The sequence below is a fragment of the Schistocerca nitens genome, chromosome 5 (genome assembly GCF_023898315.1).
Source record: "Schistocerca nitens isolate TAMUIC-IGC-003100 chromosome 5, iqSchNite1.1, whole genome shotgun sequence".
NCBI classification, from domain to species: Eukaryota; Metazoa; Arthropoda; class Insecta; order Orthoptera; family Acrididae; genus Schistocerca; species Schistocerca nitens.
In genome coordinates, this window is record NC_064618.1 from 236,291,678 (window position 1) to 236,316,615 (window position 24,938).

The window sequence follows — 24,938 nt, forward strand, 5'->3', positions numbered from 1 at the left end:
GTGAAGTGATTTAAGAAACCATTGAAAGCTTCAAGGAAAATAGTCGGACGGGATTTGAATTCCTCTGTTGACCAATACTAGTCCTGTGTCTTTGCGTTGTAGCAGTACATATCATAAGATAGCTACGACAGCATCTACACGTAATGATACCAATTTTAAGTAGAGAAAAGGTAGACTGGCCTTTAACGCCCCGCCAAGTGCAAGGTCACTGCTAATGGAATACTGTCCTGGGTGGTAGAAGAACGGGGTAGGAAATCGGGCGTCTCTTTTCCAAACCAACAGCCCAGCATTTTCCTTGATTGATTCAGAGAAATCGTGTAGGGACCCCGCGAACACGCATAAATGCCACAACACGATGTGGTAAGCACTCGAGTAATGTATGAAGTAGTGCTGGGGGGAATTGACACCATAAATCCTGCAGGGCTGACCACAAATCTGTAGGATTACGAGGTGGTGGAGATCTCTTCTGAACAGCGCGTTGTACGTCAACCCAGATATGCTCAATAATGTTCATATCTGGGCAGTTTGGTGGGAAGTGGAAGTGTTTAAACTTAGAAGAGTGGTAGAGAGACTGACAGTCAAGTTTGTCTGGGTAAGTTTACCATCGTGAAGATCGCGTTAGGCAAAGAGTGCTTATGCTTTGTTCTTATGCTAAAGCACATCTTATCACTTAGGAGCAGTGACAGACTGGATGCAGATCTGTATGGACTTCGTACTGTTTTATCGTTGCAAGACTGAGTGCGGTGGCTGGAAACTGCAGCAGCGCGTAGGAAGGAGCCTGAATTTTTCTCGTGTAGCGTGTCTGATGTATTCGAACAACAGCCGCTCTCCCAAGCGATTGTCTACTCGCTAACTGTTATCAGTGACACCAGAGTTCAATCTCTTCTGACATATACATACATAAACAAAAAATTTAATTTTTGTTGGGGACAATGGGCAACACTATGTACAAATACAATAGTTCCAACCCCCCCCCCCCAATTCGATCAAGGTTTACGAGGTTTCCCTTGGTCATCGTGCAAATGTCGGAACTGGAAATCCCCTCACAAAGATTCCCAACTGGAATTTTCTGTGTCTCGCTCCAAACCTTTTGGGACATTTGAGTGAAAATGACGAAGTCTTACTACAGCTTTGCAATAGTTCAAGATGTACTGCGGATGTGTGAGAGGAACTCTGCCGAGTTGGACCTTTTCTCACAGTCAGGTTACAAGAAATCGATTCCCTATGATCTTAGTTGACAGACTGCAACGTGATAGTCTGTCATACGCATGCTGTGTAGTGAGCAACTACTGTTTGCCTGAGCAGGTGTCCTGAGACTTATTTGTAGCTCACTATCGTTTGAGCAAATAAACGTTCCCTACAACTGAAGTCTCAAGTTTTGTGTAATTATTTTAAACTGTCATCCAACCTCATCTATGCTGACAGTATCAGCATGCTGAAATTAATCCAGCTACAGGGTGTGAGATCGTCCTGGCAAGTGTAGAATATTTACTTGCGGAGTACAATGTTAGACCGAAAATAAACTGGTCATCAAATCAAAACTAACATGATACCGCACAAGAAATTGTTTTTGTTGTGGTCTTCAGTCCTGAGATTGGTTTGATGCAGCTCTCCATGCTATTCTATCCTGTGCAAGCATCTTCATCTCCCAGTACTTACTGCAACCCACATCCTTCTGAATCTGCTTAGTGTATTCATCTCTTGGTCTCCCTCTACGATTTTTACCCTCCACGCTGTCCTCAAATACTAAATTGGTGATCCCTTGATGCCTCAGAACATGTCCTACCAACGGATCCATTCTTCTGGTCAAGTTGTGCCACAAACTTCTCTACTCCCCAATCCTATTCAATACTTCCTCATTACTTATGTGATCTACCCATCTAATCTTCAGCATTCTTCTGTAGCACCACATTTCGAAAGCTTCTATTCTCTTCTTGTCCAAACTATTTATCGTCCATGTTTCACTTCCATACATGGCTACACTCCATTCAAATACTTTCAGAAATGACTTCCTGACACTTAAATCTATACTCGAAGTTAACAAATTTCTCTTATTCAGACACGCTTTCATTGCCATTGCCAGTCTACATTTTATATCCCCTCTACTTCGACGATCATCAGTTATTTTGCTCCCTCAGCATCACTCGACTTAATTCGACTACATTCCATTATCCTCGTTTTGATTTTTTGATGTTCATCTTATACCCTCCTTTCAAGACACTGTCCATTCCGTTCAACTGCTCTTCCAAGTCCTTTGCTGTCTCTGACAGAATTACAATGTCATCGGCGAATCTCAAAGTTTTTATATCTTCTCCATGGATTTTAATACCTACTCCGAATTTTTCTTTTGTTTCCTTCACTGCTTGCTCAATATACAGATTGAATAACATCGGGGAGAGACTACAACCCTGTCTCTCTCCCTTCCCAACCACTGCTTCCCTTTCATGCCCCTCGACTTTTATAACTGCCATCTGGTTCCTGTACAAATTGTAAATAGCCTTTCGCTCCCTGTATTTTACCCCTGACACCTTCAGAATTTGAAAGAGAGTATTCCAGTCAACATTGTCAAAAGCTTTCTCTAAGTCTACAAATGCTAGAAACGTAGGTTTGCCCTTCCTTAATCTAGCTTCTCAGATAAGTCGTAGGGTCAGTATTGCCTCACATTTCTACGGAATCCAAACTGACCTTCCCGAGGTCGGCTTCTACTAGTTTTTCCATTCGTCTGTAAAGATTTCGCGTTGGTATTTAGCAGCTGTGACTTATTAAAATGATAGTTCGGTAATTTTCACATCTTTCAACACCTGCTTTCTTTGGGATTGGGATTATTATATTCTTCTTGAAGTCTGTGGGTATTTTGCCTGTATCATACATCTTGCTCACCAGATGGTAGAGTTTTGTCAGGACTGGCTCTCCCAAGGCCGTCAGTAGTTCCAATGGAATGTTGTCTACTCCTGGGGCCTTGTTTCGACTCAGGTCTTTCAGTGCTCCCATTTCATCTTCATCTACATCCTCTTCCATTTCCATAATATTGTCCTCAAGAACATCGCCCTTGTATAGACCCTCTATATACTCCTTCCACCTTTCTGCTTGCCCTTCTTTGCTTAGAACTGGATTTCCATCTGAGCTCTTTATGTTCATACAAGTGGTCCTCTTATCTCCAAAGGTCTCTTTAATTTTCCTGTAGGCAGTATCTATCTTACACCTAGTGAGATAAGCCTCTACATCCTTACATTTGTCCTCCAGCCATCCCTGCTTAGCCATTTTGCACTTCCTGTCGATCTCATTTTTGAGATGTTTGTATTCCTTTTTGCCTGCTTCATTTACTGCATTTTTATATTTTTTCCTTTCATCAATTAAATTCAATATTTCTTCTGTTACCCAAGGATTTCTACTAGCCCTCATCTTTTTACCTACTTGATCCTCTGCTGCCTTCACTACTTCATCCCTCAAAGCTACCCATTCTTCTTCTACGTTATTTCTTTCCCACATTCCTGTCAATTGTTCCCTTATGCTCTCCCTGAAACTCTGTACAACCTCTGGTTTAGTCAGTTTATCCAGGTCCCATCTCCTTAAATTCCCACTTTTTTGCAGATTCTTCAGTTTTAATCTACAGTTCGTAACCAATACATTGTGGTCAGAGTCCACATCTGCCCCTGGAAATGTCTTACAATTTAAAATCTGGTTCCTAAATCTCTGTCTTATCATTATATAATCTATCTGAATCCTGTCAGTATCTCCAGGCTTCTTCCATGTATACAGCCTTCTTTTATGATTCTTGAACCAAGTGTTAGCTATGATTAAGTTGCGCTCTGTGTAAAATTCTACCAGGCGGCTTCCTCTTTCATTTCTTAGCCCCCATCCATATACACTTACTACGTTACCTTCTCTCCCTTTTCCTACTACCGAATTCCAGTCACCCATGACTATTAAATTTTCGTCACACTTCACCATCTGAATAATTTCCTTTATTTCATCATACATTTCTTCAATTTCTTCGTCATCTGCAGAGCTAGTTGGCATATAAACTTGTACTACTGTAGTAGGTGTGGGCTTCGTATCTATCTTGGCCACAATAATGCGTTCACAATGCTGTTTATAGTAGCTTACCCGCATTCCTATTTACCTATTCATTATTAAACCTACTCCTGCATTACCCCTATTTGATTTTGTGTTTATAACCCTGTAGTCACCTGACCAGAAGTCTTGTTCCTCCTGCCACCGAACTTCACTAATTCCCACTATATCTAACTTTAACCTATCAATTTCCATTTTTAAATTTTCTAACCTACCTGCCGATAAAGGGATCTGACATTCTACGCTTCGATCCGTAGAATGCCAGTTTTCTTTCTCCTGATAACGACATCCTCTTGACTAGCCCCACCCGGAGATCCGAATGGGGGACTATTTTACCTCCAGAATATTTTACCCAAGAGGACGCTATCATCATTTAATCATACAGTAAAGCTGCATGCCCTCGGGAAAAATTACGGCCGTAGTTTCCCATTGCTTTCAGCTGTTCGCAGTACCAGCACAGCAAGGCCGTTTAGGTTATTGTTACAAGGCCAGATTAGTCAATCATCCAGACTGTTGCCCTTGCATCTACTGAAAAGGCTGCTGCCCCTGTTCAGGAACCACACGTTTGTCTTGCCTCTCAACAGATACCCCTCCGTTGTGGTTGCACCTACGGTACAGCTATCTGTATCGCTGAGGCACACAAGCCTCCCCACCAACGGCAAGGTCCATGGTTCATGGGGGGAGGCCCAAGAAAGTATAAAGTATTTACTGACCGGATACTATATTTGACCCAACAGATCAACTGGTTATGAAATGACCATTGGTATAAGCTCGGTTTCTGATACATGGGGAGGATACTACTTTCGGATCACGGATTTTTCTTTAAACTTTGTAGACTTTTAACAGTCCATTACGACAACATAATGTGTAAGTAGTGAATCGTTCTACTTAGTCGAATTCGAGAGACATTTTATACGTCGATGATACACTGGTGCGTTGTGATCCAGACCGTGGGATGGCTTAGGTCATATTGCTAGCTTCAAGCTGCATAATCCGTAGATAACTGGATCGAGTTCCGCTCATATTTCTTTAAAGTTGTACTTTTCTCAACATTAGTCATATTATTTCATATATATTATGTTTCAAAGGTAATATAATGAAAATACATGTGCAATTCCATGAAATTTTATTGAATTTCCAATGTTAGAGTGGCTGTTTACCAACTTTTACTGTTCCAACAAAAATTTATCTACTTTGGTTTCTATAAGTAAGTTCAAAAATTTATCACGCGCCTTCAAACTTCTTCAAGTTTGATTTACAACGAACGAGAAATTGCTTCACAGATCGCCAAATTCCAGCACCGATGTTTACGAAAATGTTGCGTTAAGCGTCGTTTGCATCTGAATTGTCAGAAGAAAGAGATATTTTTCAAAATTTCAACGAGCTTCGTGCTTCATTAGATACTCTAAGGATTCCTTGTATATGATAGGAAAATTGTTTTCATATCCCACATAAAATACGCTAAGTTTATATTTCAGCTAGTATTGTAAGTAAAGAAAGCTTTATAAACTGCCTAAGATTTGTAAATGATATTGACTTCATAGCACATGGCAAAAAAAATATCAAACCATTCTTTCTAAATTTGAAACTAGGGAAAAAATCTAGAAGAAACTATGATAGTAAAGAAACATAAAATGAAAAGTATATCTGAAATCAGAGTTGAAAGAAGTAAAATACGTTCAGTGAAAAAGTAACACTCTGCAACAATGAAAATGTACATCGAATGAAAATAGCCAATTCTAATGTGCCAGTTATAATGTGCTGATCGTGAATATCACAAAGACAATTCAAAATTAGATCTACGTTTCTATTTACATTGTTTTATTATGTTGAGATAATTATATACGGATTTTTATGTTAAGTTTAAAATCAAATATTATAGTAGTTTGTCAGAGTCATAATAAATAGTAACAACGGATTATATTATTGTCCCTGATCTTACTTGTGTACGAAATTGTATATATAAACATTTTGATACCAATTTTAGTAATCTTTTTGTTTCCCTCCTCTTCATCTTCAATGACTTTATTAATGCATGTAATAATTTTTGCAAATTTGTTTCCAGATTAACTGCTAGTTGTTCAAGTTGACTGCTACTTAAGGGAACAAAAATGCCACTCGTTTGTGTTAACAGTGCTGACATTTGCTTGAGAAAAGCAGCACATATCTCCATTTATTAAAAAAGTTTACAGTTGTTATTTTGGGTGCAAAATAGGTAATCAGGATAAACCCTGGACTCCACATCTGATCTGCAACGCCTGTGCCAGAACCTCAGAAACTGCATGCAAGGTAAAGGGCGTTCAATGACCTTTGCAGTGCCTATGATCTGACGTGAGCCAACTAATCATGTCAGTGACTGCTACTTTTTTATGGTTCCTCCTAACAAGAAGAGAATGTCTAAGAAGAAGAAGATGATGATGATGATGAAGAAGAAGCAGCCAGTGATCTATCCTAACATTCCATCTTCCATACGTCCAATTCTACATGGGGAAGGATTGCCAAGTTCTTGAACCACCGACAGAGTACGATATTACCTCTGATGAGGATTCTGAACCATGTACATCACAAGATCCAGAATTTCTTCCAAATATATCATCAACTGATGATCCACAAAATTTGTCTCAATATGAGTTAAGTGATCTCATTAGATATTTGAAGCTCTCTAAAGCAAAGGTAGAGATTTTAGCACCAAGATTGTAGCAATGCAATTTTCTGGAAAGCAATTTAAATGTTTCATTCTAGCACAGAAGAGAGCAACAATTCACTCCTTTTTTAACATGCAAGATAGTTTTGTGGCATGTATAGACATAAATGGTCTAATGAAGGCTCTCAGAATTAACTACAGCCCCTTTGAGTGGAGAATCTTTATTGATTCGTCAAAGTTCAGCTTCAAAACAGTGCTTTTCCGTACTGATAACGAGCTTCTTTCTATTCCAGTTGGGGATAGTGCACATATGAAAGAGTCATACCAAAACATGAAAATTTTACTAGAAGCCATCAAGTAAAATGACTCCCAATGGCAGATATGTGGTGACTGAAATAGGGGTGGCACTGCTGTTAAGTATGCAGTTAGGGTGTACTACATATTCCCTCTTTCTCTATGAGTGGGATTGCCGAGCTCGTGCATCTCATTACTGTAAACATGAATGGCCCACAAGAAAATCTCTTCAACCAGGTATAAAGAACATTAAGAATGAACCTCTAGTGTACCCTAAAATGAGTCTGCTTCCGCCCTTGCACATCAAGCTGGGTCTCATGAAAAACTTTGTTAAAAGAATGAACAAAGATGGTGACGTGTTTAAGTACTTAAGTGATGCCAAAGTAAAGGAGGGCATCTTTTTGGGCCCACAGAGTCGAGACTTTTGATGGAATCATACATGGTGATGAAAAGCATGCATGGGAATGTTTTATGTCGGTCTTGTTCTTAGGGAACAAACGAGCAATAAATTACAAGAAGATTGTAGACGACAAGTTGTCATCTCATGAAAAACTTGGTTGCAACATGTCAATGAAAATGCATTTCTTATGTAGTCATCTTTGACCTCTTTCCCAAGGATTGTTGTGCAGTATGTGAGGAACATGCGGAGCGATTTCATGAAGATATTGCCACATTTGAGAAGTGGTATGCCAGAAAGCGGATCCCTGCTATTTTATCAGATTACTGCTGGACTGTCGTAAGGGATGTTCCCGGGTATGTGTATAAAAGTCAAGCTAGCAAAGACGGCCATCTTCTGAATTTATCTCTCAACAAAGTATGTAACTGTATATACTGTACATATGGACATTTAATATTTGTAATCCTTTATTTACATTTGTGACCAGTTAATTTACATATTTTCTTTTGAGCTTTACATAGTTCTGGTACAAAGTAGACTTACAAAGTATTTTCATTCATGTAATATTATCTTCATGTTTTCTTAATATTTTAATTTAGTACTTCCAGAACGGCACTGAAATTTATCAATGCATAACACATAAGTCAAGTAATTATTCACTTAAAATTTGTTATGCTGAATCTTGGAGCATGAATGCATATTTAGTTAGTGAGTTATTTATACAAAAATGTAGATTGTTAAGAAAAACATAGTTAATATTTATGAAGATTATGATTTTGTATCATTTTATACTGAAATAAACATAACTAACTCAAAAGCATGCAATTTACACACTTTCATTCAAATTTGTTGTTCAGTGTAACTCTCAAATTCATCTGGAATGCACTACCTTATAGTTGTGGAAGACTGACACTCTTGACAGAGTCCACTCATGAACGATGGAAATATGGCTATGGAGAAAAATAATGGTATCTTCAAAGAGATCAAGGAGCAGTTTAACATCACAGCAGTAATGCAAAATAGGAAACTGAAAGTTTCTGCGCTTCCATTTGGGCACAAGAACAATGTCTTAAGAGGAGGATATGAGATGGACATAAAAAAAATCAATACAGGGATAAAAGAAAGTATTAGAAATACATCAGAAGACGCTGAGGAAATTAAAATAGAAAACGAGACACTTAACCTTAAGTTTTGCGTTTTGGGCAGACAAGTAACTGATGATGGCCAAGTCGGCCGTTGTGGCCGAGCGGTTTTATGCACTTCAGTCCGGAACCGGGCTGCTGCCACGGTCGCAGGCTCGAATCCTGCCTCGGGCATGGATGTGTGTGATGTCCTTAGGTTAGTTAGGTTTAAGTAGTTCTAAGTGTAGGTGTCTGATGTCCTCAGATGTTAAGTCCCATAGTGGTCAGAGCCATCTGAACCACTTTTTATGATGGCCAAAGTATAGAGGATATATAATGTAGCCTGACAATGGTAAGAAAATCGTTTCTGAGAAAGAGATATTTCTTAAAATCGAGCAATGATTTAAGTTTCAGGAAGTATCTTCCGAAAGCATTTGTACGAAATGTAGCCATGTATGGAAGTGAATAACGGACGATAAGCAGTGTTGACAAGAAGAGGCTTTTGAAATGTGGTGCTACAGATGAATGCTGAAGATTAGATGGGTAGAGCACGTAACTAAGGAGGAGGTACTGAATAGGAAGAAAGATAAAAGAAATTTGTCGCAGAACCTGACTCGAAGTACGGATCACTTGGTAGGACACATTCTGTGAACATTCTGAGACATCAAGACATCACTAAATTAGTGCATCACTAAATTAGTGTTGGAGGTATGTGTGGGGCTTAAAAACCGTAGGAGACCAAGAGATGAATACAGTAAGCAGATTTCGAAGGATGTAAGTTGCAGCAGTTATTCAGAGATGAAGAGTGTCGCACAAGATAGTGCAGGGAGAACTGCATCAAACCAATCTTTGGACTGAAGACCACACTGACAACAATCAGTTTTGCAGTTCCGTTTCATGAACGAAACGTTCAGTTTTAGAAAAAATATACTTTAACCTGACTTTCGTTTCGGTTTACTGAGAATAGGGGGATGTGTTTTGGAAATTTGTGATGTTTCAAATGGCTCTGAGCACTATGGGACTTAACTTCCGAGGTCATCAGTACCCTAGAACTTAGAACTACTTAAACCTAACCTAAGGACATCACACACATCCATGCCCGAGGCAGGATTCGAACCTGCAATCGTAGCGGTCACGCGGTTCCAGACTGACGCGCCTAGAACCGCACGGCCACATCGGCCGGCTTGTGATGTTTATAGACACAGTAATCGGCAGTGTTTTTCCAGAAGAACACCAAAAGTTTGATGGAAATTAAGATCAATCTGGCACTGTTCTCCACCCTAAAGATTATGATGTGACTAAAGTGCATGGAAAAAGCGAGCAGTCATATAGTAGACTGAATGCATGTATTTCTTTCTTTTTCCACCTTTTTTTTTTTAAAGGAAAAAGCCGATTAAAGGTGTTTTCTTACAACTGCTGAGGAGTAATTTTTTAGTCAAGGAGACGTTGTTCGAAAGCTCTCCGTTACTTCCTGGGATACTGCTTTTCGATTCAGTAACATCATTTTTAAAAAAAGGTGTTGGTATTTAACGCACTAACAAATAAACCAAGTTCATCAATTTAAAGTTACAATAAAATAATGAGTGAAATGACAACTTTCATTTGGAAAACACAATAAAAGAACCACAATTCGTGCAATATTTTTTATTTCTGTATACAATAAAACCATATTTGAATCAGATAAATTCGGTTCACTATTCGATTACTTGCTTAAAACAAATAAATAGAAAAGGCAGTAAGACCGACCCTACTGGTTCTATTCACTCTTTTCTCTGGGCTGAATGGAAACACCAATTTTTTACTTTTTTATGTTATAGAAGAATGAGTTAGGTCCCATACGTAATAATAATTTTAACGATAGGCGCAAGATCTGTAATAATATATAATTTTGATTTACGTATTTCCTTTAATATCATCTCTCTTTTTTTATTTTTTATTTTTTTGAAACTGTAAACTGTTCCGATGCGCCCCAATTTATGGCAATTACTTATATGTTTGTAAGTAACAAACATTATCATAGACTTGTGTACGACAGTAGCTTTCGAATGTGTATCTGTTTTAAAGCACAATGGAAAAAAAAATCGTCTGTTGGATGGCTCGAGGGAGCAGCAAAATGACACCTTTCCCGGCGGAAGCTTCCAGACACGTATCCCCGCGCGTTTTTTTCCAGGTGTGAGAAACGAGGAGAGAGAGAGGAAGCAAGACGAGTGGGACGGGATGGAGGTGGCGGTTGTGCCCGGACGACGACGGAAACGAATGCGCGCGGCGCGCCATTCATCATGCAGGCGCGGGCAATATAGTGGGCGAGGCGTGCCCTACCTGGGCCAGGCGCAGCGTCTTGCCGGGCGGCAGAAAGAGCAGCGGCGGGTCGTTGACGGGCGTAACGTTGACGTGCAGCGCGAAGCGGTGGCGCCCCTGCAGGTAGCCGGGCAGCGTGAACTCCGCGTCGGGCGACAGCTCCACCTCCAGCGAGACCGCGTCCTGGTGTTGCTCCGAGCCGTCGTGCGTGTACCGCACCTGCCAGCCGCACAAGGAAAGAGAAGTTACTTGCTGTTTATCCATCCACTACATAATCTGATGAAAAGCATCCGGACAACTGACCACTAGACGTCACGAGAGGAGGACCCGTTAGTAGGGGTGATTCGTGCAGCACCGGCTGCATTACACTACCGGCCGCGCCTCCAAGCAGCGAACGTGTACAGTAAACAGGAGCAGGCTTGTGTATCCGTATGCACTGGAGTAGGATGTCTTCTTGCTCTCTTCAGTGCCTCCTCTGCCTTATGTACATGATGGTGGTTGTTGTGGTTCTTAGTGCAGCGAAGATATTTTGAGGACTGCGGTACCCATTTTTAAGGAAAATTGCTGTATTTCGGTTGGGTGATTCGGACGAGGGGGAAAACAGCGATGTCATCGGTCCCACCGGATTAGGGAAGGATGAGGACGGAATTCGGCCGTGCCCATTCAAAGGAACATTTGACTGAAGCGATTTTAGGGAAATCACCAAAAAACCTAAATCAGGATGCCCGAAAGCGGGTTTGAATCTTCGTCCTCCCGAATGCGAGACCAGTGTGCTAATCACTGCGCCACCTCGCTCGGTGCTATATTTTGGTTACTTGTGTTGTGTAAGGAATGACATCTACCAAACGTTTCATGATAATTTCTATAAAAGAAGTACAATACGACGAGAGCCCACTGCGTGTTCGTCGTGGAGTACAAACCACCAGCTTGTCTTTCAGTATCGTTCAGAAGTAATTTCAATTTTTAAATTATATTTTCTACTTTTTATTTCTTTTCAGACTGAAATGGGAGAACACGAGAAAAAGTAAAAGGAAAATGGAATAAGGAGTGGATGAAAATGGCAGCGAGCGAGGGTGGCTACTGAAGCATTTTCAACGATTAGAAAAGAAGAAGATCGCCACTAAAGAGAGAATATAAAAGCACTAAAAATGAAGACTGAAGGACAGTTGAAGAAAGCTGTACTTCAGTCGCGTGTTCCAAAATAAACACACAGAGGGTGGCCATAGAAAGTCAATTACAATGCGGCGAAGTAAACGGGAAATAATGGGTCAACAGAAGAAACTGAAAAGCGCCCTCTGTGTTCAGAGTCATTTGAAGAACACTGGGTACTGTGAACCAAGTTTAGAGGCTGACCATTTGTTGGATCAGCAGAATATATTATATTTTATTGGCTGTCTCTGTAAAACAGTGAGCTGAACATTGGCGAACTAAGCTGAAATCGTAACAATAATTACCCATGGTTGTGTGTTCTATTATTATTCAGTAAGTGCCAGTGCCCATCGTTAGCAACCAATATTATCACAGAAAGACAATGGCCGATACTGCGAGGCACTTTCTACGAACGTTGTATTTGTTGTTGTTTTATTTGCGGTTTGATCAAGTAATATAGATATCAAATAATCACTACACTGTACTATTCATAGAACACATGTTGGGGCAAGAAATAATGTATTAATATTCCGATTAACCGCCACAGTTTTATAGTAAAGTCAAAAAACTTAAGCCGGCTAATACTGCACGACTCTCCCCTATAAAGGAAGGCAGGCAGTATTGTCAGTATGGAAAGAGTTACAGCAGAATGAGTCGGTCAGGAGACCGCTGTGGTCTAGTCATTGGATATAACCTGATTAACAAATCCATCGAAGAGTCGACCATTGGTGAACTGATTGTAGTGGGAACACGAGGGAACAACCACAACTAAATCAAGAACAGGTGCACATCGTGTACTGACGGCTAGGGATCGTCGAGCAGGGACCGATGACCTCTGCAGTTTGGTCCCTTTCATCCATCAACCAACCAACCAACCATCGTCGAGCATTGCAGCGGCGAACCTAAAAAAACGGTCATCAAACTTTGGCCAGCGATTGACATGCAGCTCGAATCAAGAATTCGTGTGACCCGCAGTTCTCATCCGAATGTTATAATAATATGCATCTAGCAACTAACAGTCCAAGTCAAAAACGTCAACTAACGCGAATAACTCCTTAAGAGTGTAGTTTTCCTGCTCAGTAAGAAATAAAATTACAGAGACAGTAAAAAATTTAATTGAAATTGGTAAATTCGGGCTTGGAATGAGTACAGTTGGGCGCTTGACCACTGCAAGGTTCAAGCCTGAAAGGATGTGAGAGGGTTTCTACGCTTTATCGGTAATCTTTCAGGACTGATAATTTACGAGGCTGAGCAACTAGTACCGATTAGCTGATATGGTATAAATTTCGACACGGAGGTCAAATGGATTCGTGTATGTGCATTGCAAAGATGGTCATTATTAAACGTGGTACAGTACTTATTTGTAACAAAGAACATTAAATTAATTAAGGCAGCTGTAATACAACGCAGTGAATACAAGATAACTGGGATGGTGTTTCGTATTCAATTCTGTTTTTAAATATGAGTACAGCTACTACAGTGCTGAGCCAAAGAAACTCACACACCTGCATAAGATCTTTCAGGGCCCCCGCGAGCACGCAGAAGTGCTGCAGCACGACGTGAGATGGACTCGACTAATGACTGAAGTAGTGTGCTGTAGGGAACTGATACTGATACCACGAAACCTGCAGGTCTGTTCATAAATCCGTAAGAGTACGGGGGGGTTAGATCTCTTCTGAACAGCACGTTGCAAGGCATCCGAGATATGCTCAATAATGTTCATGTCTGGGGAGTCTGGTGGTCAGAGGAAGTTTTTAAACTCAGGAGAGTGTTCCTGGAGCCACTCGGTAGCAATTGTGGACGTGTGAGGTGTCACACTTTCGTGCTGGAATGGAAATGCCCAAGTCCACCGGAATGCCCAATGGACATGAAAGGATGCAGGTGATCAGGTAGGACGCTTGCGTACCTGTCATCTGTGAGAGTCATATCTAGACGTATCAGGGACCCACACCAGTCCAACTACATACGCCTCTCACCATTACAGAGACTCCACCAACTTGAACAGTCCCCTCCTCACATGCAGAGTCCATGGATTCATGAGGTTGTCTCCATAATCGTACAAGTCCATCCACTCGATACAATTTGAAACGAGACTCGCCCGACCAGGCCACATGTTTCCAGTCATCAACAGACCAATGTCGGTGTTGGGTCCCACGCAAAGCGTAAAGCTTTCTGTCGTGCAGTCATCAACGGTACAAGACTGGGCCTTGGGCTCCGAAGCAATCCAGAAACAGATAAATTAGGTATTATTGTCACATACCCAATTTTTAGAGATGTATTGCACTTGATGTTCTCTAACTGTAACTGTCACAGAATTTTTAGTAATTTCCTTACATCAATTCACACCAGTGCTGGGAACACCCACAGAATAAGATCTGTATTAATTTTGTGCTTCCTCTCTGACAAAACTGCTTTAGCTTCATTATTCAATAGTATTTGATCTTCTATTGGAAGAGAGGTATTAAGAGACTGAGGTCACCGCAGCATTCGATGTGGGCTGTTTGCGTAATAAGACAGAAAAGTATACATACTGAAGTTTGATCATCCTTATACCTTCTGATCGAGCCTGCTAAAGCGACGCATCATAATTTCAATTGAAATCATCGGAGAAAACAACTGAAGTAAATTAAGTCTAGATAATATTGTCTAACTTTTAGTTCTGTAAACACAGATTCATTTGCAGTTCCGCTCAGCTCCAGAAGTGAGATTATAATACAGTGCATCGATACTTAATATTGTATAAAGAAAAGGTATTAACAAAGAGGAAACTACACTGTGATAATCTGCCTTTTAACTTCCTGGAACACTCACTTTGCCAATTTGAATTCCCCTTAGAACTGAGGATGTAGTCAATAAAAGGTGTTTAACTAACTAGTCCTCCCTTGATATTTTCATCCTCTTACAGGAATCCCCTTTCAGGAGAGCTGTGGAAATTTGTAAGCCTGTAATAAATGCGATAGAAGTAGTCGCCGAAAGAAAAGCGAGTTCCCCTTTCAAGAGATACAAAAGGTCTATCTAGAGCACTATTTCAAAAATCCTTTACGCTGTTGTAGGGGGTTCTGATAAGTCTTTGAGTAACTTCGAGATCTCTCTTTCTGCTCAAGACTGCTAGACAACTGTACATATTTATTGTGTGAACTGGATGAAACAGTGGAAAGAGAAAGAAGTACTGTTTTCTTGATACTGATGGGCCTTCCGCAATGATCGACTGGCAGAGTTATGACGCTCGTACCTGAAATTATCAGAGAAAATACTTCAAGATGAAACCATAATGACAAATACATCACAGCAACGCTAATAAAGGTATTGAAATATCGAACCCAACTTTTGGAGAATATCGTAAATACAACTGAGATCCTGAGTATTCAGTCAAATCTATACAAGTAGTCTACGTCAGAATTCTATTTACGGGAAATATTCGTATCTTGTAAATTGACAGTATTGTTACAGCCAGTGACTGCTGTGCTTTTCTCGGTAATCAAAATGCATTTTAAGTTCTATACGGCTATGTTCATACATATAGTCATTACCAAAGTATTAACCAACTTTTTCTTAACTAAGTTCTCCGAGGGAAGCGACGTAAGAAGATAGTTCGTTGCTGAGATGACATTCTCACAAACTGGGTTAAATAAAATACAAATGCGTCTTACAAATGCGTTGGCTCTGTGCTAAAGACAATACATAATAAATATGAAATGAGGTGCGGCTATCGAGCTTACAGATCTGTCATCAAGAATGCCTGAGTTGAGGTCCATGTCGAAGACAATTGTTTATATTACTTTGGAAACGTAGAATTGTTTCCAGTTGATGGTTTGTGTCGTGGAGTGATCTTGCAACCCTCTCCAATGACGAACATAGCAGAAAACTGAACTAAACTCCTCCCGCACAGGCCATGAAGGCCCAAAGGTACCGACTGGCCGCCGTTGTCATCCTCAGCCCACAGGCGTCACGGGATGCGGATATAAAGGAGCATGTGGTCAGCACACCACTCTCTCGGCCGTATGTCAGTTTCCGAGACCGTAGCCGCTACTTCTGAATCAAGTAGCTCCTCAGTTTGCCTCACAAGCGCTGAGTGCAGCCCGCTTGCCAACAGCGCTCGGCAGACGCATGGTCACCCATCCAAGTGCTAGCCCAGCCCGACAGCGCTTAACTTCGGTGATCTGATGGGAACGGTGTTACCACCGCGGCAAGGCCGTTGGCGCGAACATAGCAGAAACGAGTCTTCAAGACCGAACCACAGCTTTGGAAACATCAGCTACCAATCCACTATAGCAATCACGGAGCTGCTGCCATCAATTCTACAAATACAGTATTTGTACAGTCCGCTTCTCTTCTTCTCAACAGCACGACGTTTCTCAAACAATTCCACACAGCGGTATATACGAGGTGCGGCTAGAAAAAAACCGGACTGATGCTGGAAAAAACATTTATTTACAATTATTTACAATTTCATGTTATCTCCTTCAATGTACTCTCCTCCTCGGTCTCTACACCGCTCCATACGAATTTTCCACTGTTCATAGCAATGCTGCAGATCATTTTCGGTAAGTCCATACATTACTTCCGTCGCTTTTTCTTTTACTGCTTCAACAGTCTCAAATCTAGTTCCTTTCAAAGCTGACTTGACTTTAGGGAAAAGAAAAACGTCACAGGGGGCCAAATCAGGTGAGTAGGGTGGATGATCTAAGATGGGAATGTTGTGTTTTGCCAAAAACGTCTTCACTGACAACGCACTGTGAGCTGGGGCATTGTCTTGGTGAAGGATCCATGACTTTTTTCTCCACAAATCGTTCCGTTTTCTCCGTACTCGCTCACGTAGGGTAGCCCGGACGCTAATGTAGTAATGCTGATTCACTGTTTGTCCCTCTGGTACCCAATCAATGTGCACAATCCCTTTGATGTCAAAAAAAAAACAATCATCATTGCCTTGAATTTCGATTTTGACATTCGTGCTTTTTTTTGGCGTGGAGAACCAGGAGTTTTCCAATGCATCGATTGGCGTTTAGTTTCGGGATCGTAAGTAAAAAACCACGATTCATCGCAAATAATATTTTGTAAGAAGGTGGGATCACTTTCAATGTTTTCCAGGATGTCAGAACAAATCATTCTTCGGCGTTCCTTCTGTTCAATTGTGAGACACTTTGGAACCATTTTTGAACACACTTTGTTCATGTTGAAACTTTCATGAAGAATCTACCTAACACTTTACTTGTCAACTCCTGTTAACTCAGACACTGCTCTGATTGTTAAACGGCGATCTTGTCGAACAAGTTTACCGATTTCTTCAATGTTTGCATCAGTTTTTGCTGACAATGGTCTGCCAGTGCGAGTGTCATCACTGGTGTCTTCGCGGCCATCTTTAAATCGTTTAAACCACTCAAACACTTGTGTTCGCGATAAACAATCATCGCCGTACACTTGTTGTAACATTACAAACGTTTCACTTGCAGATTTTCCTAGTTTGAAACAAAATTTGATGTTAACACGCTGTTCTTTCTGTACACTCAACATTTTCCGACGCACAGACAAAACGTCAACTACTTAAAACAGACGCCACGGGCAGACTGAGTGCAGGAGGCAGATGAAAGTCGAGCAGTAGGCGGAGCGAGAGTCACGTGACAGGCCACGCGACTTTCAGCCTTATTGCATTCGTTTTATTGTTTCACCAGTACTAGTCCGGTTTTTTTCTAGCCACACCTCGTATGCTCCGCCAACGGCCTTGCCGCTATGGTAACGTGATTCCCGTCAGATCACCGATGTTAAGCGTTATCGGTCTAGGGTAGCACCTGGATTTGTGACCGACAGGGTCTGCCGATCGTTGTTGGCACGCGAGGTGCACTCAGTTCTTGTGAGGCAAATTGAGGCGCTACTTGATTGTGATGTAGCGGTTCCGCACAAAAACTGCAACGATCGCGATAGCGGTGTGCTGACCACATGTCCCTCAACATCCGCACCCAGTGACGCCTATGGGCTCAGGATGAGATGGCTGTCCATCGATGCCATTGGGTCACAAGACGTGTTTGGACGGAATTTGAGTTTGATATGTGCACACGCGTAGTACCATTACGCTAAGTAACTTCACTGCAGTCGTAGACAGAACTGTTCATCGGTGGACGTTCTTTTCGCGAAACTCTATTGAGAAAGTTTAGACAACTGACATTTGCGATGGACTGCAGAACAATTCTGCTACCGCAGAAATACGTCCCTGCATGAGGACAGCGAAGAGAAAATAAGAAAAATTAGGGGTCGTACGGAGATATATAGATAGCTGTCTTTCCCACGCCCCATTTGCGACGAAGGAGAATGACTAGTAGTGGTTCAAAAGTACCTCATGCAGTCTACGGTGATTTGCGGAGTATGTATGTAGGTAGATGTAGCGTACATCCGGATTAACTCTCTATATTGTATATTAGAGAAATAGTTTATGATGAAATTCCCAAGCATTACTTAAACCTACAATGTTAAAAAGCTAAAATTTCGTCACAAAATACAGCTGCCCCCCCACCCCCTGCTTCTCTGTCATGTAATCCAGTTAGGTGCCGCAGACCTAAGACGCGGGACTCGTCTTCGTAAGAACCGACGTAGCGATCCCCGTCTGGCAACCGATATTAAGGTTTCATATCTCCTTAAATCGCTTAAGACGACTGTCAGAGTAGTTCCTTTGAAAAGGCACGACGGAAATTTTTCCCTAGTTCGAGCCTACGGTCCACCTCTAGTGATCCCGACGTCGACGAATATTAAATCCTACTCTTCCTTTTGCACTACACCTTAGCAGTCCTATTGCACTCAGTTCTAGGAAAAGATGCGAAACATAAAACGATAACATTTTATGTCTTCGGCAATATGAGAAAACATAAATGTCTGTGGATAGAGCTTAAAATTGTAAAGCTCGTAAAGTAACACCAAAACTGCGCATTCACAGAAGTGATAGGAATTATTCAAACTAAAATTTACGCCAAGTTTGTTTCTTCCACCTCGACCTGCACCTCCTCCCACTACCTAAATGGTACTGCTGTCGAATAACAATGCCACCGTAGGCTAAATAACTGTTTTCACAGCTTTGGAAACGTCAGCTAGCAATCCACTATAGCAGTCGCGGAGCTGCTGCCATCAAATCACCCTCTCCATCGCCAGCGTGTATTCATTCATAAATTGCAGTAGCCGAGAGCCCTCATACTTGGCTTGTTTCTCGCCGAACGGTCATTCATTTCAACCCCATCTCCTACTAAGAAGAATACCAAACAGGTAACAGAATTTGGCAAACTGGCGACCAGAAAGACAACCGTGATATTTCACAAAGCCATTTGAAAGCTACTAGCTAGCTACAATACCTCAGTATGAGAAAGTGGAGTGTATGGCCTCGGATGTTATAAGCTCTGCAAATAATCACACAAACTCTGAAGTATTCCTCTGTCTCGATCTCACAGCGGTTGTGACAGCGGGCGAAGTCCCGCTCATGACCGAGGTCAAGGACGATGCGTTCATAGCTCGAGATTACGCGTAATATTGCTTCGAAGATTAACCGAGATACGACTTCTGACGAACTTTCAGTCTTACGGCTGGTTTAATGCTGCGTGCCACAAATTTCCACTTATACCAACCTCTTCGTCCTTAGTTACTTGTTGGATATATTCAAGTCCATATTTCCCCTACGGTTTTTACCCTCTACAGCTCCCTCTAGTAGAGCAGAAGCTGTGATCTGGTGTCTTATCATCCTGTCCCTTCATGTCTGTGTTCTCCATTTGTCCCTTTCTTCGCCAATGCACAATCAATCTTACTCCCGTTTTACTACTTTCTGTTGTTGCTAATATTAATCTGTATTTCGCTGATAAGTAAGAAATCCTTATCTTCTTTCAGTTTGAGTTCACTGACCTCCACTAGATACCGGGACTGATGACTATGTGGCAGTATGTCAAACTGACACTTTTGCTAAATGGAAGCAGAAGAAATCTTTCATTACACATAAGCAAGATGAGATCTATAAACTATATTTACGTCAGGATGAAAGTATTTCGAGTTATATCAGAACACACTAAGTTAGAGCGATTACCTACCAGGAGCACCACCAAAGAAAAACTGACAAACATAAGCAACAACACAAAGCTCCCAAATTTGATCAACAGGTATTGCGGAAGCAATACAGAAAAGCGGCATATAAGAATATCTTTGAAAGCTTACCCTGGAAAACAAATCTATAGACAAAAGAGGAATTACACAGGAGGAATGGAGAGCCCACCAGCAAGACACATGTGACTGGTGAAGTCTTCCATTCGTAAGTTATGCGACCATCCAGACTTGGCATGTACTAATTCCATGGGAACGTCTTCACCGCTAAAAACTTTATTTAACACGCGTTTCGAGTAATCATCATCAAATAAAATGTGCTTAGGAAATGTCATACAAGTGAGCTTTCCTAAGCATATTTTATCTGATGATGATACAGATACAACAGAAGTACACAATATGCTGGTCATGGTCATCACCGCTAGCATATAGAGATTTGAAAACGTTAAATAAAACAAAAGGTTACAATTCATTTCAATAGTATTACGAAAGGAGATAAAATACTATAACAACAAAAGCAGAGGAAAGAAAACAATCCAGAAAGAGAAGAAAAGAACTCACAGCAGCTCTGCAAAAAATCTAAAACCAACAAATTTTGATGGATTATGGAACATTTGTCACTAAACCTTAAGTTATCACTGCTTTGCTTTGGTGTGACGTCACGTGTGCTGCACTGCTGTTGAAATTGCTCGTTAATATTTTTTAAATTTTAGACTTCATTTAGTTATTTTAAAGTTTATTTGTGTTAATATTTGCCATAAAAGTAACTTAGTAGTGGATTTTTATTAATCTCAGTCTTTCGTCCTGTGTTATTGGCTCGAGTGGTCTATTATTCGTGAGTGTGCTTCGTCGATCGTCTAAGCCTCGCGCCTCTGTAGCGTGTTTACATTTTGCGGCGCGCACTGCAGCTGTAGCGGTTATAAAGCTAAGTACTGACAAACTTATTTGTGCTCTGTAATACAGTTATTAAATTTAATAGTTTTCAGCCGTGTTGCGTGCCGTTTGTAGCGTAATAACGACTAATAAACTTTTGTAATCGTTCGCTCGCTGTGTTTTTTAGTTTTCTGTGCGTCGAAGTCGTTTAGTGAAATTCGTGCTTTAGTTTTCAACTGATGTTTATTATTCTTTCTAGTGAAATATTTCAGTTACATTTTCATTCAGTGTTTTAACTTCGCTTAGTGTTCCAGTGGCTGTTTCAATTTTTTGGCTTTAGCTAGTAATTTATGTGAAATTTTGCTGGTATTGGTATTAGCTGTGGTGTTGTAGTATTAATACCAGTAGTTGCTTTCTTAATAGGCAGAGAATTTCGAGACCATTATTGTTAGTACTTAAATAGTTATTCTGGTGTAACTGGACTTTGGTAACGTAGACGTACAGTTTTTTCAGTAAGTGTAAAATTTTACCATGAGTGAGGAGTGTGGGCTCTGTCGTAGGTTTGTGAGTAGTGGGTTACGGTGTGGGATTTGTTCAAAGTACTTTCATTGGGGGGAATGCTGTGGGGAAGCCAGTGCTCATTTTAGTGAGATCCTCTCCTGGGAATGCAGAATCTGTAGTAGAAATAAGTTGATAGAGGAGCAGTAGCGTAAGATCTGTGCCATTCAGGTGCAGTTACAATGCGCAAACGAGGAACTAGGTAGGTTCAGGTGGGTGAAGGGTGGTGGGGAATGGGAACTGGGAGTTGCCAAGAATGCATTTAGGAAGAGGAGGTATTCAGACATGCGTACATGCAATAGATATGACCAACTGTCAGAACTGAGTGGAGAGGAGCGTCGTGTAGCTGTAGATGTAGGGAACATGCAGCAGTCCTCAGCAATTAGGAGGCCTAGGTTAGTTGCAAAGTATAGCAGAAAGAAGAAGGTCCTCCTGCTAGGTAGTTCTCATGGTAGAGGTGTGGGCCAGCAGTTGCAGGAGGTGTTGGGGAGTGAGTACCAGGTCACCAGCATTTTGAAGCCTAGTGCAGGGTTGGCTCAGGTGACTGACAGCATAGGGGAGTTATGTAAGAATTTTACGAAGGAGGATCAGGTAGTGATAGTGGGCGGATCATTGAACAGTCTCGATAGGGATGGGGAATATGATGTAGGTGGTGACATGGTAAAGATAGCTACTCAAACTGGTGGCACTAATGTGCAGTTCGTTCAAATGGCTCTAAGCGCTATGGGACTTAACATCTGAGGTCATCAGTCCCCTAGACGTAGAACTACTTAAACCTAACGACATCACACACATCCATGCCCGAAGCAGGATGCGAACCTGCGACCGCGACCGCAGTAGCAGCACGGTTCCGGACTGAAGGGCCTAGAACCGCTCGGCCACAACTTCCGGCTGTGCAGTTCGTGCAACTGTTTCAGCATCATGATCGACCTCACCTTAATGTGGCTGTTAGGCGCGTAAACGTGGGGCTGGGGAGGGCGCCGATGGCAGAGGGCATGGGTCACATCTCAATGGTGCCAGTTGGGTCTACCAGTAGATCGGGTTTCACTAGGCATGGCCTGCACCTCAATAAGTATGGGAAGGGGAGGCTGACTAAGCTTATAGGTCACAGTGTAGTGGGTGGTGGTGGTTGTGTCATTCATAGAAAAAATCCTGTACTAGCTGGTGTTAGAGGTGCACCTTTTTTAGATTGAAGTCAGCTGATAGGTATACCTGCTTAAAGGAAGTCCCTCTAGCTAAGGGCTCACCTTCCGAGGAAGTAATGATTCCAAGTGGAGAACGAATTAGCATATTTCATCAAAATATAAGAGGTATTAGAGATACAGTTAATGAACAGCTTACAGATGTTGACTATGAAATTATTGGTTTATCAGAGCACCACTTAAATAATCTGACAATTCAGAGGCTTCCTTTACCAGGCTACAGATTAGCTAGCTGTTTCTCAAGGAGTTCCTTGCGGGGGGGGGGGGGGGGGCGGGGAGTGGTTCTGTACGTAAAAAAACAGTATTCCATTTGGGTCCATAGAAGTATCACGACACTGCACTGAGAAGATATTTGAATGTTGTAAAGCGATAGTTGAATTTAGTGAAACTACTAATTGTTGTTGTTTATAGGTCCCCTAACTCCGACATCAGAGCATTTCTGCTCAAGCTAGAGAGGGTTCTTGATTGACTTTGTAGGAAGTACCAGAAACTAGTTATATGTGATGACTTCAATATAAATGGTGCAAGAAAAGGGGTGTTGGTAGATCTCCTAAATTCATATGATCCGATGCTAACTGTGTTTTCTCCAACAAGGGTGCAGGGGAACAGTATAACAGCCATAAACCATATTTTTATTTATTCTGAATTACTAGATGGGCATTCTGTTAGTAAAAGCGTGAATGGCCTTTCATACCATAATGCACAAATTTTAACACTAAAAGGCTTTTGTACTCAAATGAAAGTCATATTTAATTACAAACTATGTAGGAAAGTTAATACAACAGCAATAGAGAGTTTTTTAAACCTCGTCAAGGAACAAGAGTGGAAGGATGTTTATTGTGCTGGTAACATTGATGATAAATACAATGCTTTCCTTAACACATTTCTCTTGCTCTTTGAGAGTTGCTTTCCATTAGAAAATTCTAAGTGGGTAGTAGCAGTAATGGGCAGCCTGGGTGGATGACTAAATGGATAAGGATATCATATAGAATAAAGTGGGAATTATATGAAAATGTTAGAAGTAGTCACAATCAAGCTACAGTAGCCCATTAGAAACAGTATTGTAAGGTGCTTGAAAATGTAACAGTAAGGCAAAGAGTAAGTGGTATGCAAACAGAATAGCTAATTCACAGGATAAAATTAAAACCATATCGTCAGTTGCGAAGGAAGTGTCTGGTCAGCAACACAAGGTAGACGATATAAAGTCAATTCACAGTAAAAATATTTCTGTTACTAATAAATCAGATATATGTACAGGATTTAACAATCATTTACTGAGCATTACTGGTGAATTAAATTAAAATTTACTTTCTGCAGGAAATCATATAACTTTCTTGGCAAATGCCTTTCCGAGATTGATGTCTGAAACACTCCTCTGAGATACAGATAGGAGGGAGATGGAGTCAATAATTAAATCACTGAAGATTAAGGACTCTCATGGTTATGATGGAGTGTCTATCAGAATATTAAAGTACTGTGCTGCACATGTTAGCCCCGTATTTAGCCATATTTGTAATTTTTCCTTTAGGAATGGTCGGTTTCCTGAGCGATTAAAGTACTTAGTAGTAAAGGCGCTTTTTAAAAAGGGAGAAAGGGTTAATGTGGATAATTTTAGACCTATTACTATGCCATTAGTGTGTGCAAAAGTTATTGAAAAAGCTATGTGTGTAAGGATAATTTATCATTTTATATCACACGATTTGCTATCAGATGTACAGTTCGGCTTTAGAAGTCGTTTAAAAACTAAAAATGCTATATTCTCTTTTCTTTGTTAGGTACTGGATTGGTTAAACAAAAGGTTTCGAACGCTTGGTATATTTTTTGATTTAACTAAGGCATTTGAGTGTGTTGATCACAAAATATTGCTGCAGAAGTTGGACCATTACGGAATACGGGTAGCAGCTCACAATTGGTTCATCTCTTACCTTAGCAACAGGCACCAAAAGGTCATTATTCACAATGTACATAACGGCTGTGATGTGGGGTCTGAGTGGGGTACTGTCAAGTGGGGGTGCCCCAGGGATCAGTGTTGGGGCCACTCCTATTCCTTATTTATATAAATGATATGCCCTCTAGTATTATGGGTAACTCTAAAATATTTCTGTTTGCTGATGACACTAGCTTGGTAGTAAAGGATGTTGTGTGCAACATTGGCTCGGTTTCAAATAGTGCAGTACATGACCTCAGTTATGGCTTGTAGAAAATAAACGAACGCTAAATCACAGTAAGACTCAGTTTTTACAGTTTATAACACACAATTCAAC

General features: G+C 41.0%; 1 protein-coding gene across 1 annotated transcript in view; it reads right to left on the reverse strand.

The window, feature by feature from the left end:
- Positions 1–24,938, reverse strand: part of LOC126260360 (chondroitin sulfate proteoglycan 4) — a 577,728-nt gene that overhangs the window by 349,522 nt on the left and 203,268 nt on the right. Inside the window, exon 7 of the mRNA XM_049957687.1 lies at positions 10,850–11,047. Within this exon, the coding sequence (XP_049813644.1) occupies positions 10,850–11,047 (198 nt within the window). The remainder of the gene's footprint in view (positions 1–10,849; positions 11,048–24,938) is intronic.